The following is a 20,057-nucleotide window of genomic DNA, read 5'->3' as shown; positions in this document are numbered from 1 at the left end:
TACCCTTTTCCGAATATAGATTGCCTAGTCGATGGCGCTTCGGGGTATGAACTGTTAAGTTTCATGGATGCGTACTCGGGTTACAATCAGATCCGAATGCATCCGGCAGACGAGGACAAAACCGCGTTCATCGCAGATCAAGCTAATTATTGCTACAAGAAGAATGCGGGCGCAACGTATCAGTGTTTGATGGACAAAGTGTTGGTGAACTAGCTAGGTAGGAACGTGGAAGCCTATGTGGATGACATGGTGGTGAAGTCAATGAGCCTAAATCGGCATTTAGATGATCTGCAGGAACTATTTGAGACCATAGGCAAGTTTCAGCTCAAGTTGAACCCCGAAAAGTGTTCCTTCGGGGTCCAAGCAGGAAAGTTCCTTGGTTTCCTCCTAACTCATCGTGGAATTGAAGCAAATCCCGATAAGTGCTCGGCGATCATTAATATGAGAAGTCCAGCAACGGTGAAGGAGGTGCAACAACTCGCAGGACGAATGGCATCTTCCGCCGATCTTGATGAAACCGTGGCCGAATATCCCTTTGTTGGTTTATATATCGGCTTCCGACCGAGCTGTCAGTGCGGTTCTAGTCCAAGAGCAGGAAGGCTCTCAAGTTCCTGTGTATTTCGTGAGTTGGGTCCTACAAGGAGCAGAAACGAGGTATCAGAAGATTGAGAAATTGGCTCTTGCGATACTGGTTATAGCACAAAAGTTGAGACACTATTTCCAGAGCTATGAGGTGGTAGTCCGAACTGATCATCCGATTAGGCAAGTGCTACAGAAGCCCGACCTAGCAGGAAGGATGATGAAGTGGTCGGTGGAGCTATCGGAGTATTCCATCAAGTATGAGCCGAGAGGAGCAATAAAAGCTCAAGCGCTAGCTGATTTCGTAATGGAGCTGACCTCACCTGCTGACGAGGGCAGCGTCGGGGAGACGCAATGGATCCTATCTGTGGAAGGAGCCTCAAATCTTGGAGGAAGTGGAGCAGGGATCGTTTTGGAAGGTCCGGGAGGAATTTTGTTGGAACAATCACTACGCTTCGAATTCCGAGCAAGCAACAACCAGGCCAAATACGAAGCGTTGCTAGCTGGCATGGCATTGGCAAAAGAAATGGGGGCGACGAGTTTGTCAGCGCGAAGTGACTCTCAACTGATCACGGGGCAGGTAGCTGGCACGTTCCAGGCGAAGGACCCTCAACTGGCTAAGTACTTGGAAAAAGTCAAGCTCTTGTCGAAAAATTTCCGAGAGTTTACGCTTAACCATGTTTCGCGAGAGCAGAATTCGAGAGCAGATCTCCTCTCAAAGTTGGCAAGCACAAAGAAGCCAGGAGCCACTCGGTCGGTCATCCAAGAAACCTTAGCTCAGTCGAGTATTAATGAGCCACAGGAGAGTATCTTTTTCATCCAAGAAGAGCTCGAGTTGTGGATGGGACCCTACATTGCATACCTGACTCGGGGGGAGTTGCCAGAGGACAAAAAGGAAGCGTCGCTGATACAGAGAGAGTCAGCCAGATTTGTGGTCATCAATGAAAGGTTGTATCGAAGAGGTTTCAGCTCTCCTCTTTTAAGATGTTTGACCATGTCACAAGCGCAAAGAGTGATGGATGAAGTGCATAGCGGAATGTGTGGAAGTCACATCGGAGGCCGAGCTTTGGTATATAAGGTTGCCCGGGCAGGGTACTTTTGGCCATCCTTGAGAAACGACTGCGTCAATTGGGTCCAAAAGTGTGATGGATGCCAAAGACACGCAACCCAGCACCATTCCCCAGCTGAACGACTACATTCAATCCTATCTCCCTGGCCTTTCCACAAGTTGGGTATTGATATTCTCAGTCCATTTCCTATCACGGTAAGGCAACTGAAATTCTTGATAGTGGTTGTAGACTACTTCGGCAAATGGATCGAGGCGGAGCCAGTTGCAACCATCTCAGCAGAGAAGGTTAGGGCGTTTCTTTGGAAGAATGTGGTGTGCAGGTATGGTGTTCCTCAAGTGCTCGTTTCTGATAATGGGACACAGTTTGCAAGTGCGAGGGTCCGTAATTTTTGTCAAGAGGTCGGCATCCGAATGACTTTCACTTCCGTTGAACATCCCTAGTCTAACGGCCAGGCGGAGTCGGCCAACAAGGTAATTCTTTCAGGACTGAAGAAGCGTGTCCAAGACTCAGGCGCCTCATGGGTGGAGGAGCTTCCCCGAGTGTTATGGTCATACCACACAACTGTTCATTCGTCGACCCAGGACACCCCTTTCAACCTAGTGTACGGAACAGACGCCATGATCCCGATTGAAATTGTTGAACCCTCAGTACGTACTACAGCTTTTTCCGAGGAGGAATCCGACCAGGGGAGACGAGTTGACTTGGACCTGATCACAGAAACAAGGGAGAAAGCAAGGATAAATCAAGTAGCAGCCCAGAGAAGAGGGGCTTTCAAGTACAATACAAAGGTCGTCCCGAGAGACTTTGTGGTAGGAGACCTCGTTTTGAAGCGCGCTCAGTTAACTCAGATGAGGAACAAGTTGTCTCCTAAATGGGTCGGCCCCTATAAAGTTAATGATGTCGTCGGCAAAGGAGCTTACCGACTGAGGACCTTGGATGGAGGGATGATACCAAGAACGTGGAACGCTGCAAATTTACGTTTTTACTATAGCTAGTCCATTTTTCCATTTGTATTAGGTGCACTCTTTTCCTAACTCATTATTTTTTCCCCGTAAAAATAAGAGGGGTTTTTGCTGAGAAGGCTTTTAACGAGGCACCACTTTTTCAATAAATATCATCACATGTTTTTCTTTATGGCTTCTAACGTGTGTTATCTTAAAAGGAACAAACTCGTGATTGATTGGCAAAAATCCGACTGAGCGAGTATAAATAACTCGAAGACAAAACTCGTGATTGATCGGCAAAAATCCGACTGGGCGAGTATAAATAACTCGTAGACAAAACTCGTGATTGATCGGTAAAAATTCGACTAGGCGAGTATACTAACTCGAAGACAAAACTCGTGATTGATCGGTAAAAATCTGACTGGGCGAGTATAAATAACTCGAAGACCAAACTCGTAATTGATCGGTAAAAATCCGACTGGGCGAGTATAAATAACTCGAAGACACAAAAGCTCGTGATTGATCGGAAAAATCCGACTGGGCGAGTATAAATAACTCGAAGACAAAACTCGTGATTGATCGGCAAAAATCCGACTGGGCGAGTATAAATAACTCGAAGACACAAAAACTCGTGATTGATCGGCAAAAATTCGACTGGGCGAGTATAAATAACTCGAAGACAAAACTCGTGATTGATCGGCAAAAATCCGACTAGGCGAGTATAAATAACTCGGAACACAAAAACTCGTGGTAATTAACCAGAATTTTGGCGATTCGAGATAGACGAATTGGAATTTGCACGACCCGTTCATATAAGTGCGGGTCAATGCTAATTTGATAAATTTAATTCATCCTTCTCGTCGGAATTGCGGTGATTCCCCTCTTTTGAATGTTCACTATTTGATCCGGGATTGGGACGATTATTAAAACCAAAGTCCCATTCTTCAACCATGTCGGAATGGAAATTTTTCCACAATTACCTTCGAGTCGGCATTGGGCCGATCACATGGTTAAGTTGCACATGAATTAAAAAAAATCTTCCAAATTATTTCGAGTCGGCGTTGGGCCGACCACCTGAGCAAGCTCCATTTTTAACGGGAATTTTCCGTAAATAATTTTGCGTCGGCATTGGGCCGATCACGCCATTTAATTTAAAAGAAAAGTTTTCCAAGTATTTTGAGTCGGCATTGGACCGATCACATGGTTAAGTTGCACTGGAACTTAGAAAATTTTCCAAATTATTTCGAGTCGGCGTTGGGCCGATCACTTGAGTAAGCTCCACTTTTAACGGGAAATTTCCGTATATAATTTTGAGTCGGCATTGGGCCGATCACGTGTTTAAGTTTCATTTAAAATTAGGAAATTGTCCAATTATTTTAAGTCGGTTAATTGCCGATCACTTAATTTTCAATTATTCCGAGTTGGCAAGGCTACGTAAGTCCAATCGATCTTATATCGATCCCCTAGCCTATAGGAATCCACTCGGCCTGTATCCAATTCGTTTTCCCTCGGTACGAACCCGGTCGGCCAACGGCCGACCTAGCCTCTCCGCGATCATCAAGTGTTTTCCGTATAAAAAACAGCTACGAAAATCCCTAGCCTCTTCGCGATCATCAAATACCACTTTTAACTTAGAAAAAATTTATATTGTTGCACGAATCAGAATTTGAAGCGATTGGGTTCACAAAATATCACTTATTACTTTGAAAAATTTTATATGTTGTACAAGTCAGAATTTGAACGATTGGTTTCGCAAAATGTCCTTTTTAACTTAGAAAATCTCCCACTCTCTTGGAGTCGGAATTTGGGCGAGTTGATCCTTTTAACTTAGAAAAACTCCTCGTTTAAGCGACAGCTTGGCAAACGCTCACTCTAAACTTAGAAAATTTTAGACATTATCCAAGTTCTTTTGATCAATTTAAAAGCTCAAAAATAAATAATGCGACAGGGAACATAATCAAGACTTAAGAAACATCAAATTTTAGAGATACCAAAGTCAACCAATTACACACTTTAAACCTAGAAAATTAAGACTGGAACACAAAACATATGTAGAAACTTATACAAAAGGCAAGGAGATTGCAAAGTAGACTCAGTCGTCCTCGGGGGGATATACGAGCTGCCCATCTATGATCTCTTTGAAATATCCAATGCCCTCAAGGTCTAGATTGGCGTGCAAAAAATTCACTTGAGCAGCAGCAGCATCAAAGCCTTGCGTGAACTTCTTCAGTGAGTCCATTTTGGCGGCATGAAGGTCAGATTGCAACTTCTCAATCTCCACCTTCATCGTGGCCACATCATTCTCGAAGACTTGAACCGCGTCGGCACTTTTGTCTCGTGCTAGGCGAGCCTCCTCAAGATCCTTCTCCATCACTGATTTCTTGGTCGCCCAAGCTTTCCGATCATCCTCGAAGACACGTCGGCCCTCTAACAGTTTAGCCCGCTCAGTGGCAACCCATCTTAAATCAGCCTTACCCTTGTTGACACTCTCCTCAAGGGTACTGATTTTCTTCCCTTGCAGCTTGATCTCCCTTTCCATCCCACGAATCTTGTCTTCGTTAATAAGAGACAAGGTTGACAGACGATTCGTCAGAGACTCCACGCCCTTGGCAATGGAGAAGGAACTCATCTTCTCCAGGTCGTCCTTGTCCCCTTCGAGCAGATCCGTATGGCGGATGTGGGAGGAATGGTTGAACTTTTCATCCCAGAAAGAGGGGACTCTCCCCTGCTCATTTCCATGGTCCACGGGCTCCCAATTTTCACCTATGCACATGCTTATGGTTTGCTCGGCCGATTGAACCTCTAGGTCCTTCTCGGCCTCATCCCCTCCGATCTCGGTCTCCAAGTTCACGAGGGTAATAGGCTCCTCGGTCTCCAGGCGACGCTTTTTAGAGGTCTCACCGACCACACCCTTTGGGAGGGAGCCACCAGTGTCTCTCGCCTTTTCACCGACCACCACGGCCCCAACATCCTTAGAGGCCTCTTGCAGTTTTCATAACTTCCTCGATTGCTCATACTGGCCATATTCGCCGCATCAACAAACAATAAACATTAGTCAAAAAACTCAAGAATTACAAAAAGAAAATAACTCACGAGGCGATCAGCGAGAGACCGATTACCTATGTAGACTTTCAGTTCATTAGGCCTATTTTCTAAATCTAAGAGTTTGGCAGTGTTGAAAATGGTTTTCAGATCCTCGAGTTTCCTAATATCTGCTCGGTCGTCCTCCGACATTGTCTCGACATCTAGGCCTCCGAAAGACTCAGGTTTCTCGTTCCAGTATAACGGGTACCCCTCGAATAGATCCTCGCTCCCCGGCGTACACCGAATCCAAAAGTACGATTTTTTGAAATCCTTATAAGACGATTGGAACAACGACAGTATTCCCCTCCCTATAACACTACTAACCGAAACCCAGCTGCTACGTTTGGACACTCGACCCTCAAAGAAATAAAAGAATTTATCAGAAGTCGGTTTTATGCCGAGTCCCTCACATAAAATCTCGAATCCTCGAACAAAAGCCCAACTATTGGGATGAAATTGGGTGGCGGCTACGTTCAGCGATTTAAGCACTCCCTTCTCACACTCGGTCAAGGGCCACCTCATCTGATCTTAGAAATGAGTGTTGTATAACAAAAAGTAAATCGCTCAACTGACGAGGACCTAATGCACACAGGCTCTCTGTCTACACATGGTTCACAAACAACCATTTCATCACCCTCACGACATACTACGTGCTCTCTACGAAAGTTGTCCATGGCAGCCCATGAGTTTATCAAAGACTCACCTTTTAACACATCGTCCCTGACCCATTTGTATAAATCCCCATTGTTTATGGCAGCCATTTGATTAAATAAAACCTAACCTAAACTACAACTCGAGGGTGTGCAAGAAAAAACTGCTAAAGGATTAGAATAGATACGCGTACCTAAGGACTCACTCTCCAACTTCACCCATCCTAAACACAGTCCAGAACCACCGCGAACCACCATGGATTATGACGGAGAGCGCAACCACCAGAGGTAAAGAACCGCGGATAAAAGCGTAAGAAAGAAATGTAAGGTTAGGAAGGCAACCCATATTTATAGGCAGGAGGGGCCGCGCGTGAAGAGTTAAAACCCAAGGGACACTATGCGCGTAGGAGCCGCAACCCCTGGCCATGGGGGGCCCCACCTTTTCAGCTTCACCAAAAGACACTGCCACGTGGCTACATCATCATTTATTACCCTGTAAACCACTGCGGCGCAATAAATGTGTGTCTCTCCATGGGTAAGTGGAAAAGACGTCCCATACCAGAGCCCGAGGAGCCATGAATTGAGATAGCGCTCCTGTGAATTCTCGCGGCCCAAGAATCCAGCATTAAGTCCCTACATGGAACGGTTCGGCCAAAGATAAGCCTTCTCGCCTCGCGTCCTTAAGGCTGGAGGGCTGGTGTACGGTCCGGATCGGATTCCGATCAGGGGCTCTACGAGGGATAGGTCAGCAATGGCTAAACCGACCTTCCAACTGTACGGTCTTGGCATATTTCTGACTCAACCTCTCGACCTATTTCCGATGTGACTCAGAGACAGCTACTTTAGCTTTTTCGCCTCATAGGCTCAAGGCTGGAAGGCAAGTGTACCGTCTCGGCTTATTTCCGACTAAGTCTCTCGGTCGAGTTTCGATGTGACTCAGAGATAGCTACTTTAGCCTTTTCGCCTCATAGGCTCAAGGCTGGAAGGCAAGTGTACCGTCTCGACTTATTTCCGACTGAGTCTCTCGGCCGAGCTCCGATGAGTATACTGTCTCGGCTATTTTCCGAATTCTTTCCCTCAACGGGTTGTGATCCTGATCGGGATCCGACCTTACCCTCTCCATAGTGATAGGCCGACCACGACCTCGGCTGACCCCCTCTCTCCAGATCACTCGGTCTACGCCCGAGTGATGTTTTCGGCGGGAACCAGCTTGGTCCCATATCCAGAATTCCCCAGTTTAGAGGACCCATTCGGCCAAAGCCCGATCAGTCCCTCGGAATGGAGAATCTTGACCAAGATCTTATCTATAATCCTCGCGTCCACCAAATATTTTCAAAATGATAACGGTTAAGGAAATCTCTACATTCTCGGGGCCCATGAGGCCCGTAAACGAGAAACTATAAGACTAAAAACCCTAGAGTTGAGAAGGCAGATTACACTTTTGAATGCTCTAGCTTTGAGGCTTGACCTAGGAAAAAACCCTAGTGCATTCCTTGACCGGAACAATTTTATATCAATTTTAGAAACGATATAGATTAGGGTAACATAAAAAATGTAAGACATTGTACATCAGTTTAAAAATTGATGTAGGTTCTTGATAGTACTGAACCTACCAATGAAGAATGGAAATATGAAAGGGAAGAAGTGATGAAGGGGTAAGGGGAAGAAAATATCATACGCACAAGTTGGCCAGAGAAGACATGAGAGAAAACACAACGAGAATGCAAAGCGTGTCCTAGGGAAAGGTCAAAGAAGAGAGTGAGTGGGAAATGAATAGGTAGCAATTCTACATCAACTATAATTAACATTGACATAGTATACACTTACTTTCATATTTTAAGTCGGTTATAATGTCAACCGATGTAAAACTTTTCCATTTTATTACAAAATTACCACCAGTTCAAGTTCTACGTCGATTATTAATGAGTTGATGTAAAAATCTCGATATAAAATAGTATTTTTATTATAATGACAGAATGGATCACATGTTTTATTGGGCAAGTTTTATATATGTTTTAGATAAATTATAATTACATGTGAAATTCAATCCAAATCAAATATAAATTACTAGGCGAAAACAAAAGCATTAACTCATTATGATAATATATGACTATTGCTATATGCAATGAAATAAGACAGAAAAATAACATAAATGTTATATATTGTCAGGAAAAAAAATAGAAGGACAATGTAGGAAACATAACCGGAAATAACACCGAAACTCCTAAAATTATTGCTCTTAAAACATAAAAGTTCACATAAAACTCCTCAATAATATCTCTAAAAACTTGGTCTCTTGACCAATTATTCAGAAATATGCTAACTGAATACAAAGGCAAACTCTAAACCCTAAATGGTAACAATTGATAGGTCTTGCTCTCTTACTCCACCACTAACATGATATCGACATCTATAATTAATATCATTCCGATCATCCATGATATTAATTTCAAGTACTTCAAGCTTAGGACACTTGGCAGGAAGTTCCATAAATGAGGAATCAGGATTTGTTAGAAAAAGCTGCATCTCAACTAAATTCGGAAAATGTGGAAGAGGAAGAGTGTAAGGGTTCACCTCTAGGCGAAAATAACCCAAAGACAGAAATTCAACTTTACATAGGTTTTGGAGAATCTTAGTAACAACTAATTTCACATAAGAATTTGCAGCAATCTTGTACACCATTAAAAAAACCTTGGCTTTCGCTATGTTATGCCATAATCAAAAATCCACACGATCTATGATAAAATCATAAGCACTATCACTTTGTAAAATAAGGTTACACTACAACACAAAGAGCTTTTAGTAAAATTTAAAAAATATTACCAAATTGTGTATAAATGTTACTGAATTTTTTTTAGCAACATATTATTCAATATTGTATATAGTCTATGTTGCTAAAGACTTTTAATAACATTTTTACACAATTAGGCAACATTTATCAAATGTTATCAAAGTAATATTTTTGTAACATTTTAATGATGTTGCTAAATTTTTGTTAACTTTATAAAATGATAATTAATTTTAATTTAGATATTATTATCAATTATTATATTTTTATGCCTCCTAAATCTGTAGGAGTTCTTCACGAGAAGATTAAAGACATTTTTAATTAATAACTACTAGTTACATATCAAACATCAAAGTTCATTTATCTTAAGTATAACTATATGATTATATATACTCTTTATGAGTCATTCATTTATTTGATGTGAGACTTTAATTATAGGTAGCAATTAGAGATAAGGGAAATATACTTTTTTTTACTTTTGGTGTGAGACTTTGATTTTGAAAACAATTGAAAAGAATAATATTAAAAAAAATGTTAATCTATCTATAATGATATTTTCAAAAAAATGTTACATAATAACCTATTTATTTAATATATAGTAACATTTTAACAAATGTAATAAAGAAAATGTTACTAAAGAGTTAAAATGTAGTAGTGTTATAAAGCTGATTGCTTTTGATGACTTGGATAATTCGATAGTTACCTACAATCTTAAACTCATGCACCTTGAGATAAAATAGTTCAAGAGAAGCACATCCAAAGATAAGTTTCCTAATAGGGGCGAGGATGTGTGTGTTTAGGTTTAGGTGCAAACTCTTAGCATTAGGGAGTTGAAGAGAAGAAATAAAGAGTTTAGAGAGACCCTCGAGTTTCAAGGTGACAATTGTAGTGTATGTGAACAAGGGAGCCTAGTTAAGCACGCTGCTATCCCAAGTTTAAGGAGATATTCACTTGTTCAACATTTCTTGCTACCACTTCAGAAACCCATTCTTCCACGTAACATGAGCAAGAATGATGTTTGTTATTGCATTTTGAGATGAAACATTGGACATTGAGCATCTTCAACAGAAAATCAAATATACAACATGATTTGGCTAAAAATGGACAAGGCTTTCACCTTCAGCTATGCACAAGGAGGTCGACCCTGGCACGTGCCTAACTTCATTTGGGTGACAAAGGATGTGATCCTAGGGATAAGACAAGCAACAAGCAGGAAACACAATGTGCTAGATGCCGAGGGAGATTCGACAAGGGAAAAGGGAGAAGGGCTTAAATTAACGTAGTCACATGGCCACAAATGCAATTAGTCTTTTGTTTTGTAATGGGTTGTGTTCCGCAGAACACTTATGGGCTTAAATCATCTTTATTCTTCTCTTTTTGGTTATCAGTAGTGTAGTCATCTGGGCTATATTACTTCTAACCAAGTATCTTGTACATAGGGTTTTGGCACCCTTAAAGCCATATAATTAAAACTTTATTTTGCTGTTTCAAAAAAAAAAAGAGCTTCATGTGGTGTTTCATGATTGGTTTGAAGAAATGGAACGATGGTCCACACAAATCTCCACCTTGTGGACAACAAAGATGTAACAATGGCTTCCTTGGTTGGGAGGAAAGAATGTGACACAAAACATCGGATAACTTGCTAAGTCTATCCTCCATTACTGGTTTTTTCCTAGTCCTCGTCACTCCCACAAAAGAAGCCATGGTTTCTTGCTTTTCTGTTTTGTTTTCTTTCTTTATGTACCAAAACAGAATTTGAATACTGTATATCAATAATATACGAAAGTTATTCTAACTTATATATAAAGAAGGATATATTCTTATTAAAATTTATAGCATAATTAAATTAAAAAATAATTAATAATACAAATGTATATTTTTATTAAATTTTGTGATATGATTTATTTTAGGTAAATACATCACACAAAAAAATTTCTATGAAATATAAATAATTTTCAATTTTAATTTATAAAAAGTACTTAATTATATTATTAAGGTAACTAGTATTTTAGTCATTGCATTTTACATGCTAAACATTTATTGTATATAATCAAAAATCATAATAAATTGAATATAAAAATATTATATTTGAATATATAAATTATATTTAAAATTTGTGCAAATAATTTATTAAAACATATAAATTATATTCTAGATGTAAGATAAATAATTCGTAATGCATCATAAAATTATGGCTTAAATATATTTAAACTACCTCGAATTAGGTCAGTTTTCGGAATACTACTTTTAAAAAAAATTTGTTTAAATTATCTGACAAATATTTTTTTCTTCAATTTAGTACCTGACGTTAGTCTCCGTCTGTTAAATGACGACGTGGCTAACGGGCTGTCACATCATCACCCAACAGTGTATGCCATGTCAGCACACATCTAAACCTCATTCTCCACGTTTTTTGTCATGTCAGATTTGAAATTTAAAAAAAAAAATTGTTTCGTGCATATGTTTGAAATTTACGGGCTCAAAAATTCATTCTCTTATTCATCTTCAATATGAGGAACTTAGAAATTTATGGTTGAAAATTGTTCCTTTTTGTATTTCAAAATATTGAAGTTGTAATTCCGCATCATTTTCTTTTTCATTCTCCTTTTTCGTCAATCTTCTCCGTTTTTGATTTTTTCAATTTGGAAACGTGCATTATGCGTGGTTCTTTGTTCTTTGCATTTGAAGTTTGAAACACCGTTCTTCATTGACCATTTGTGGAGGAGAAGTATTAAAGAGGTGAGATTTTGTAGCCATAAATAGAGGTAGTTGTTATCGTTGTTGAAGCACTGCCAAAGTTATTCTGGACGAAGCCCTTGTCATTCTTCGTCTGTGTTGAAGGTAAGTCGTTGCTTAGGTTATTAGGGTTTACAATTTAATAGGCTTTAACGGTTCTGTTGATGAGATTTTTTTTACTCTAAGATTTGGTTCCTTTGCAGTTGTGTTAATAGGTTTCAATTTGAACTTCATCATGGGGCCCGTTTTGAGTTAGACCCCGTGATGCATTACGTTGGGGGCAGCGAGCCAGTGTATGTGAAGAATATGGATATGGATAGGTGGTCCTATTTTGAAGCCATGGGAATTGTAAAAGAAGACTTGGCATATAGAGAGCATTCTGTTAGACTATGGTGGAAATTTGGTGCTTCTAATTTCAAAGAGATAAATTGTGATAGTGTTGCATTAGACATGGAAAACTTTGCAATTACTAACAATGTTGAAATGGAAATGTTTGCAGTTTGTGATGGTGGCAATGAAGGTGTTGTTGGGGACAAATTCTCTAACAGTGATGATGACTCTGTGAGGGATGTTCTATTCAATGATTCAGAGGAGGAGAGGCCTACTGGATTAGATGATGAATTTGATATAGAAGTTCCTTAATTTGGTCGAGTCAAATGTACTCGAAAGAAGACAATTGCAAGGAAATAACATGATGATATTAAAAGGAGGAGTAGGAAGATGTTGCTCATAGTGTTCACAACCCTGACTTAGAAGATGTCAAAGTTGAAGTGGTTTGGGTTTCTGAGGATGAAGAGCCTGTTGGAATGACCAGCCTTGAACGTGACTTACCAACGTGTTATGCAAAGTGATGCACATAAAAAGCCTATTGGTGCTGCTGGGAATGATGATACTGGTATTGTAGGAAATGCTAGAAATGATGTTGGTGATTGGGATGATGTTGGTGCCAATGTTGTTGGAAAAAAAAAGAAAGAAAGGAAAAGGTGGTAGAAAAAAGTATCCAAATAGAAATACAGAGAATTTTGGACTGCATCACAAAGGTTTTGTAAATTCTAGTGAATTTTGTAATACACAAAGAGTAGAAGAAGATATTGAGCATGGGTATGCTAGTGAGACTTTGAAAAGTGATGACTTTGAGGAGGATGGCCTACATATGAAATATGAGAGGTTTAACATGGATTGTTGAACAAAGACTTCAAATGAAAGTTGGGATTGGAATTTTGTTCTATTAAGGAGTTTAAAGAAGCAATCTTAGAGTACAATGTGTTTAATGAAAAGGAGATAAGGTTTGACTTTAACAACAAGCAGAGAGCCAGGGGAAGGTGTAGACATTGTGTTGAGTACTCTGTCTATGTGAGCAAGGGGAGCAATTATGAGACTTACAGGCTGAATACTTTGCATGATAAACACATATGTGGAAGGGTTTTTTATAACAGATGTGCAAAGTCTTCTTGAGTTGCCAAGGTTTTGATAAACAAAATGAAAGTTACAACTAGTGACATGCCATTGAAAGATATAGTTGGTGAAATTCAAGCCAATTATTCGACTGAAATATCAATGTCAAGGGCATGGTGGGATAAACAAATAGCAAAGGGTTTCATTGATGCTGACTTTGTAATGCAATATAAACAACTTTGGAGGTATGCTGTTGAAATTAAACAAAGAAACCCTGCAAATACGTGTGTTATCAACATTCAAAGGCCAAGTTTGGAGATATTACCAACGTTCAGAAGTTTCTACATGTGCCTCGAAGGTTGTAAATTGACATTTAAAAAGGCATGTCAACCTTTGATAAGTGTTGATGGATGCCACCTAAAGACACAATATGGAAGTCAACTATTGATTACTATTGGTAGAGACCCAAACAATCAATATTTGCCCCTGGCATTTGTTGTTGTGGAAACTAAGATGAAAGTCATGGAGATGGTTTCTGAATTTGCTTTTAGAGGATATTGGTGATGTATAGACCAACAAATGGGTTTTCATGAGTGACCAATAAAAGGTAAATTGATGCATACTTGTTGACTATAATTGTCTAAGTTGCTGGCAAAGTTTTTTTCTAACTGTCATTTTGTACAGGGTTTGCTACAAGCCTTTGAAGAATTTCCTGTCCCAGTTGAACACAGGTTTTGTTTAAGACATTTGTACAATAATTTCAAAAAGAAATTTGGAGGAGGTGTGCAACTAAGAGACTTAATGATGGGTGCTGCCAAAGCAACGTATGAACAACTGTGGAAGTCTAAGATGTAGCAGATTATAGATCTAAATGAGGCTGCATACTGGTGGTTATATAACCTTGACAGAAAAGCATGGTGTAAGCATAAATTCTCCTCTCATACAAAGTGTGATTTGTTGATGAATAATTTAAGTGAGGCCTTTAATAGTACCATGCTTGTTGCTAGGGATAAGCCATTCATAACCATGTTTAAGTGGATTAGGATTTACCTCATGAATAGGTTTTCAAACCTTAGAGATAAGTGTAAAAATTACATAGGTCAGATTATGCCTAAACCTTTGAAGAGGCTAGATTGGGAGGTTGAAAAATCTGGGAATTGGGTTACATTTTGGGGTGAGGATGGAGATTTTGAGGTGAGCCACTTACACAGTGGCAAAAAGTTTATTGTTGACATAAACTGAAATTATTATAACTGTAATTTTTGGAATTTGGTAGGTATTCCATGCAGGCATGCAGTGGCTACGCTGCAGTTCAGAAAGTTGAACTTCATGAAATTATGTTGACAATTGTTATTCTAGGGATACATATATTATGTGTTATGAAAACAAGATTTCAGCCACACACTACAAGAAAAAGTTAAATTTCCGACGGATAATTTCCCACGGACAAAAATTCGTCAAAAATTTCCCACGGATTTAGATCCGTCGGAAATTTCCGACGGAATTTTAACTGATGAAATTTCTGACGGAATTTCCGACAGATTTAAATCCGTCTGAAATTTCTGACAGAATTTCTGACGGATTTAAATCCGTCTGAAATTTCTGACGGAATTTCCCACGGATTTAAATCCGTCTGAAATTTTCGACGAAATTTCCCACGGATTTAAATCCGTCTGAAATTATTAAATAAAATATAAGTCAATTATTTTTCAAATGCAAACAATCCTGATCCCATCAATACACACAACAATGCACTATAAAATGTTTTCATTATTATATGGGTGTTTTCAAAATATAAATATATTGTAATGAATAAGATAAATATAAATCAGAGTGAGTGAGGTATGACTTACCTATATATAATTATATGTTTAATTAGGTTATTATAAATTATAAACTAATTAGCGTAAATGTGTTTTTTTTTACTTATCTTGAAAAATACCAACACATGACGTCCAAATTTAAGAATAACATATCTTTTCTTTAATTTTTAAAAATCACTCATCTCTTGGAAAATAACGTTCTTAATTAAATAAGGGAGAAAAAAAAATTATGTTCTGCAAATCATATATATGTATCTATCATTCATTTCTAAATTACATCCAATACTATGTTATTTTCAAGAAAACTTTCATTGATCTTCAATTTTGAAAATAAGATTTTTTTCAATTTATTTTTAAAATTATTACTTAAATTTAATATATTTTTTAAATCACAGTGTGCATGATATTTAAAATAAATTTCAAAAAAGTTGAAATAATGAAATAAGATATCAAATCTCATTTAATTATTGATATTTGTATTAATAAATTATTTTCTCTTAATAGTATATAAATAGTATTATCTTATATAAGTAGTTGTATGTGCCACTTAAATAAATAAATAAGAAAATCAATACTCACTTAAAAATTTGAGAAGAGATATACGTATGACGTTATTGAGAAAAACTTCGAGTAGAGGTTAATGGAATTTTTTCTAGATTAAATCTTCTTTATTTAAAACTTAAAACATTAAAGTTAAAATAATTACACTAAATAATTATTTTTTTTCCTAATAACTGATTGATTTACAAATATCTCTTTAAGTTGTAGTAATTTCTTAAATTTACATTTTATTGATTTCTGAATTTTATATTTAAGTAAATCAGTATAATACAAAGTAACAAGTATATATATGAGTATTTAAAATTTCAATGAATCTATATATAGAAAGTAGAGATAAAGACAGAGAAAATGAATGGAAGAAAAATAGTTAAATATATAGTTGTTTGATTATCTATAGTAAAAGATAAAGGAAAATATACGTCATCTTGTAACTGATTTTGTCTAAAAAATAATAGATAATCATACCCTTAACTGATTTTTATTTTATATATTCTAATTTTATTTGTAATAATATGATTATATATTTAAATAGTTTAATTTTAATAATTTTTTAAGTATATTTTTGTCTTTTCACTTAAAATATTTGAATTTCTATATTTTAATTTGAATTATTTTTTAAGTATATTTTTGTCTTTTTGTCTTAAATTTTTGAATTTCTATATTTTAATTTTAATAATTTTTTATTTCTATTATTTATTAATTCTTTTCTTTTTTAATGTTTTATAACATTATTAAAATTTTATAATTTTAACCTCTATAATTTTATCTTACTTTTTATTTTATAAATATAATTTGGATTATTCATTTTATAATTAAATTAATTTTTTAAAATTTTTTATGAGTTTACATTCTTAGAATGTATTGAAACCCCTCAATCTTTGATTATTAGATAGCAACAACATGGATATTCTGATTATTAGACATTATGTTATAATTTTACTGACCGTACTATATGTTATTTTTAAATTTGAACTCCTAAACTTTATTTGTTATGTATGACATTTTATTTTGTATGAATGAACTTGTTTTGATTTACATAATTATGATTGATTTAATATCTTTAAATAGGATAATTATTTAATACAAATTTGATTTAAAAAAAAAAAGATAATTTTTCACAGAATTTCCCACGGATTTATCCGTGGGAAATTACCCACGGACAAATCCGTGGGAAATTACCCACGGATGTCCGTGGGTAAGATTTGTCCGTGGGAAATTACCCACGGATAAATCCATGGGAAGTCCGTGGAAAATTCTGTGAAAAATTATTTTTTTAAATTCAAAACTGTATTAAATAATTATCCTATTTAAAGATATTAAATCAATCATAATTATATAAATCAAAACAAGTTCATTTATACAAAATAAAATGTCATACATAACAAATAAAGTTTAGGAGTTCAAATTTAAAAATAACATATAGTACGATCAGTAAAATTAAAGATTGAGGGATTTCAATACATTCTTAGAATGTAAACTCATAAAAAAATTTAAAAAAATTAATTTAATTATAAAATGAATAATCCAAATTATATTTATAAAATAAAAAGTAAGATAAAATTATAGAGATTAAAATTATAAAATTTTAATAATGTTATAAAACATTAAAAAAGAAAAGAATTAATAAATAATAGAAATAAAAAATTATTAAAATTACAATATAGAAATTCAAAAATTTAAGACAAAAAGACAAAATATACTTAAAAAATAATTCAAATTAAAATATAGAAATTCAAATATTTTAAGTGAAAAGACAAAAATATACTTAAAAAATTATTAAAATTAAACTATTTAAATATATAATCATATTATTACAAATAAAATTAGAATATATAAAATAAAAATCAGTTAAGGGTATGATTATCTATTTCTTTTTAGACAAAATCTGTTGCAAGATTACGTATAACTTTATATTAAATGTGAATTTTGTAAATTCAACCGTTAAATTAAAAATCTTTTACTCTTAAATCAAATATATAAAATGTTATATTAATCGAAGATGATTTCTTATAAAACAAAATTAAATCTGTCGAAAGATTTATATTTTCGATGAGAAAATTTTTGTAGGAAAAACTATATTATTGATGAAATATTTCAGATAAATTTATATTTGTCGAAAATGTAAGAACTAGTTTTAAATTTGATATGAAAATATTATGATATTATTAGATAAGATTTTAATTTAGTATTTTATTAATGGTTGATAATTAAAAAATAAAACAAGGATAAATAAATTTTTTGAATTTTATATGTTTGATTAAAGATAACTTACAAAATAACTCTTGGTAAAGTTATTCCGCTCAATAACTCATGGCGTGTGTTGAATTTTATCGATCCAATTAATTGTTAAATTAAAAGTTATTAAATTTTACTAATAATTAATATAAAAAATTAATTAGTTTTTGAATAAATTATTTGCTAATTAACAATATAATTGAAACATTAATTATTTTAAATTATTTAACTAAAATCTTATTGACAATTTACTATATGATCTTAATATTTTTGTATAACTAATATATGGTTTTAAATTTGATATGAGAATATTATATATAATTAGATAAGATTTTAAGTTAGTATTTTATTAATAGTTGATAATTAGAAGAAAAAAAACAAGGATAAATACATTTTTTGAATTTTATATGTTTGATTTAAGGTAAATAAATATATTAAATTAATTAATAATTTATTTAAAATATTAAAATTTAATTTATAAGTATGTAATAAATAAATATTTATAATTTTATAAATTATATTATCATTATAAATTATAAAATTAAATAATTTAAATTATAATTTTAAATAAAAATAAGTAGATGTTAATTATAAAAGTAAGTACATATAAATAAATAATAATTAAATATATTATTATTATTATTAATTATTATTATTTGTAATATAAAATTATTATATATTAATATTACAGTACAAATATGAGATTGTATATTTGAGGATGACTTAAATGAATTAATTTGTACAAGTTATACTGACAACATATATATACATTTCGGTAGCCTACTCATCAAAACTTCACAGTTAAGCGTGCTTGACCTGGAGTAGTACAAGGATGGGTGACCTTCTGGGAAATTTCCCAGAAATTGCACAAATAAGGATAAAATACGCTAAACAATGAAATATCGTGAAATAGAACCCTTGAGAGGCCAAATATGAGGGTTGTTACATTAATAAATTTATTAAAATTAAAAAAAAATTATAATTTTCACAAAAAATTCCTTCAGGGTAATTTCCCACGGATATATCTGTGGGTAAATCCATGGGTAATTACCCACGGATAAATCCGTGGGAAAATCCGTCGGAAAGTTACCCACGGATAAAAATCAGTCGGTAAATATTTCAGACGAGCAATTTACCGACGGATTATTGTCCGTCGGTAATCCGTCGAAAATGCACTATTACCCACGGATTTTTGGCATTTCCCACGGATTCTGGCCCTCTGTAATAGCAAATTTTCTTGTAGTGACAACACATATTCAAAACATACTCATTTACAGTGTAGAGAAACCTTCATTGTTATTGCAAATCAATTCAATTAAATATAGTTCACAATTGCATTCAAACCATCAAATTGCATTCAATTACAAACTGTTAAGAGTGTACATCTTTCTACCAACATTGATTGCTATTACAATGCTTACAACTGTAATAAAAACCCAAAACATTATCACTACAAATCCTAACATCTTAACTCTATTTCTCTCAACTAAAATCCTCTTCTTCTTGCGTGAAATTTTCAACTTAACGCAAGTTGTTCAAGAAGAACAGAACATTCTTCCTAAAGCCTTGTAATTTCTTTTTTTCTTTTTGCAATTTTCTCTTCATTTGCTTTTTCTACATCCATTAAAGCATTAATTCTTAACTTCAACTCTTCAATTTCATGCATGTGACTCCCTAAAATAGAAACACCCACAGATGTCTTGTCACCATCTTTAATCCAAAGAAAAAATTTACAACACTCAGGTTCCTGGAACCAAAATTTAAACAACATTGTTATAAATAAAGGAAAACCCTAAACCCTAACCCCATAGATGTCATTTGCAAAGCACAAAATTAATTCCAACTTATGTTCCAATTAGGGCATCTCCAAAACCTTTTACCAGGATTTTCTTTGCTATGGAATGACAAAATGATAGCGGGTTCCATACATTTGCAACTGACTTGTTGTCTTGTAGAATATGAGCACGATGAACCATGGAAAGAACTCATTTGATGAAGACAAACCCAACTTCGATCAAAGACGAAGACAAACGAACAAGAACCCTAACCCCTTCTCTCATTCTTCTCTTTCAGGGTTTTTCTTTTTCTCTCACGAGAGTCTTCTTCTTCTTCTTTTAGGGTGTTTTCAATTTGTTCTCAGAGAGCCCCCTTTCAATTTCTTATTAACCGCCAAACGTGGACAATGAGATGGA

At 35.3% G+C, this 20,057-nt stretch overlaps 2 protein-coding genes across 2 annotated transcripts; both read left to right on the top strand.

The window, feature by feature from the left end:
- The first annotated feature begins 246 nt into the window (after positions 1-246).
- Positions 247-2,089, top strand: LOC145955968 (uncharacterized). The gene is made up of 2 exons (XM_083071519.1): positions 247-541; positions 642-2,089. Exons 1-2 carry the CDS (start codon positions 247-249, stop codon positions 2,087-2,089), a joined length of 1,743 nt encoding a protein of 580 aa, XP_082927645.1.
- Positions 2,090-13,330: 11,241 nt separating this feature from the next.
- On the top strand, positions 13,331-14,570 carry LOC145955967 (uncharacterized). The gene is made up of 4 exons (XM_083071518.1): positions 13,331-13,777; positions 13,931-14,070; positions 14,155-14,440; positions 14,523-14,570. The coding sequence occupies exons 1-4, from the start codon at positions 13,331-13,333 to the stop codon at positions 14,568-14,570; spliced, it is 921 nt and encodes a 306-aa protein (XP_082927644.1).
- The last annotated feature ends 5,487 nt before the right edge of the window (positions 14,571-20,057 follow it).

The sequence above is a fragment of the Cajanus cajan genome, chromosome 3, assembly GCF_000230855.2.
Source record: "Cajanus cajan strain Asha chromosome 3, NIPB_CcT2T_4, whole genome shotgun sequence".
NCBI lineage: Eukaryota > Viridiplantae > Streptophyta > Magnoliopsida > Fabales > Fabaceae > Cajanus > Cajanus cajan.
The sequence above is the reverse complement of the archived record's forward strand: the minus strand, read 5'-3'. Positions and strand labels throughout refer to the sequence as shown.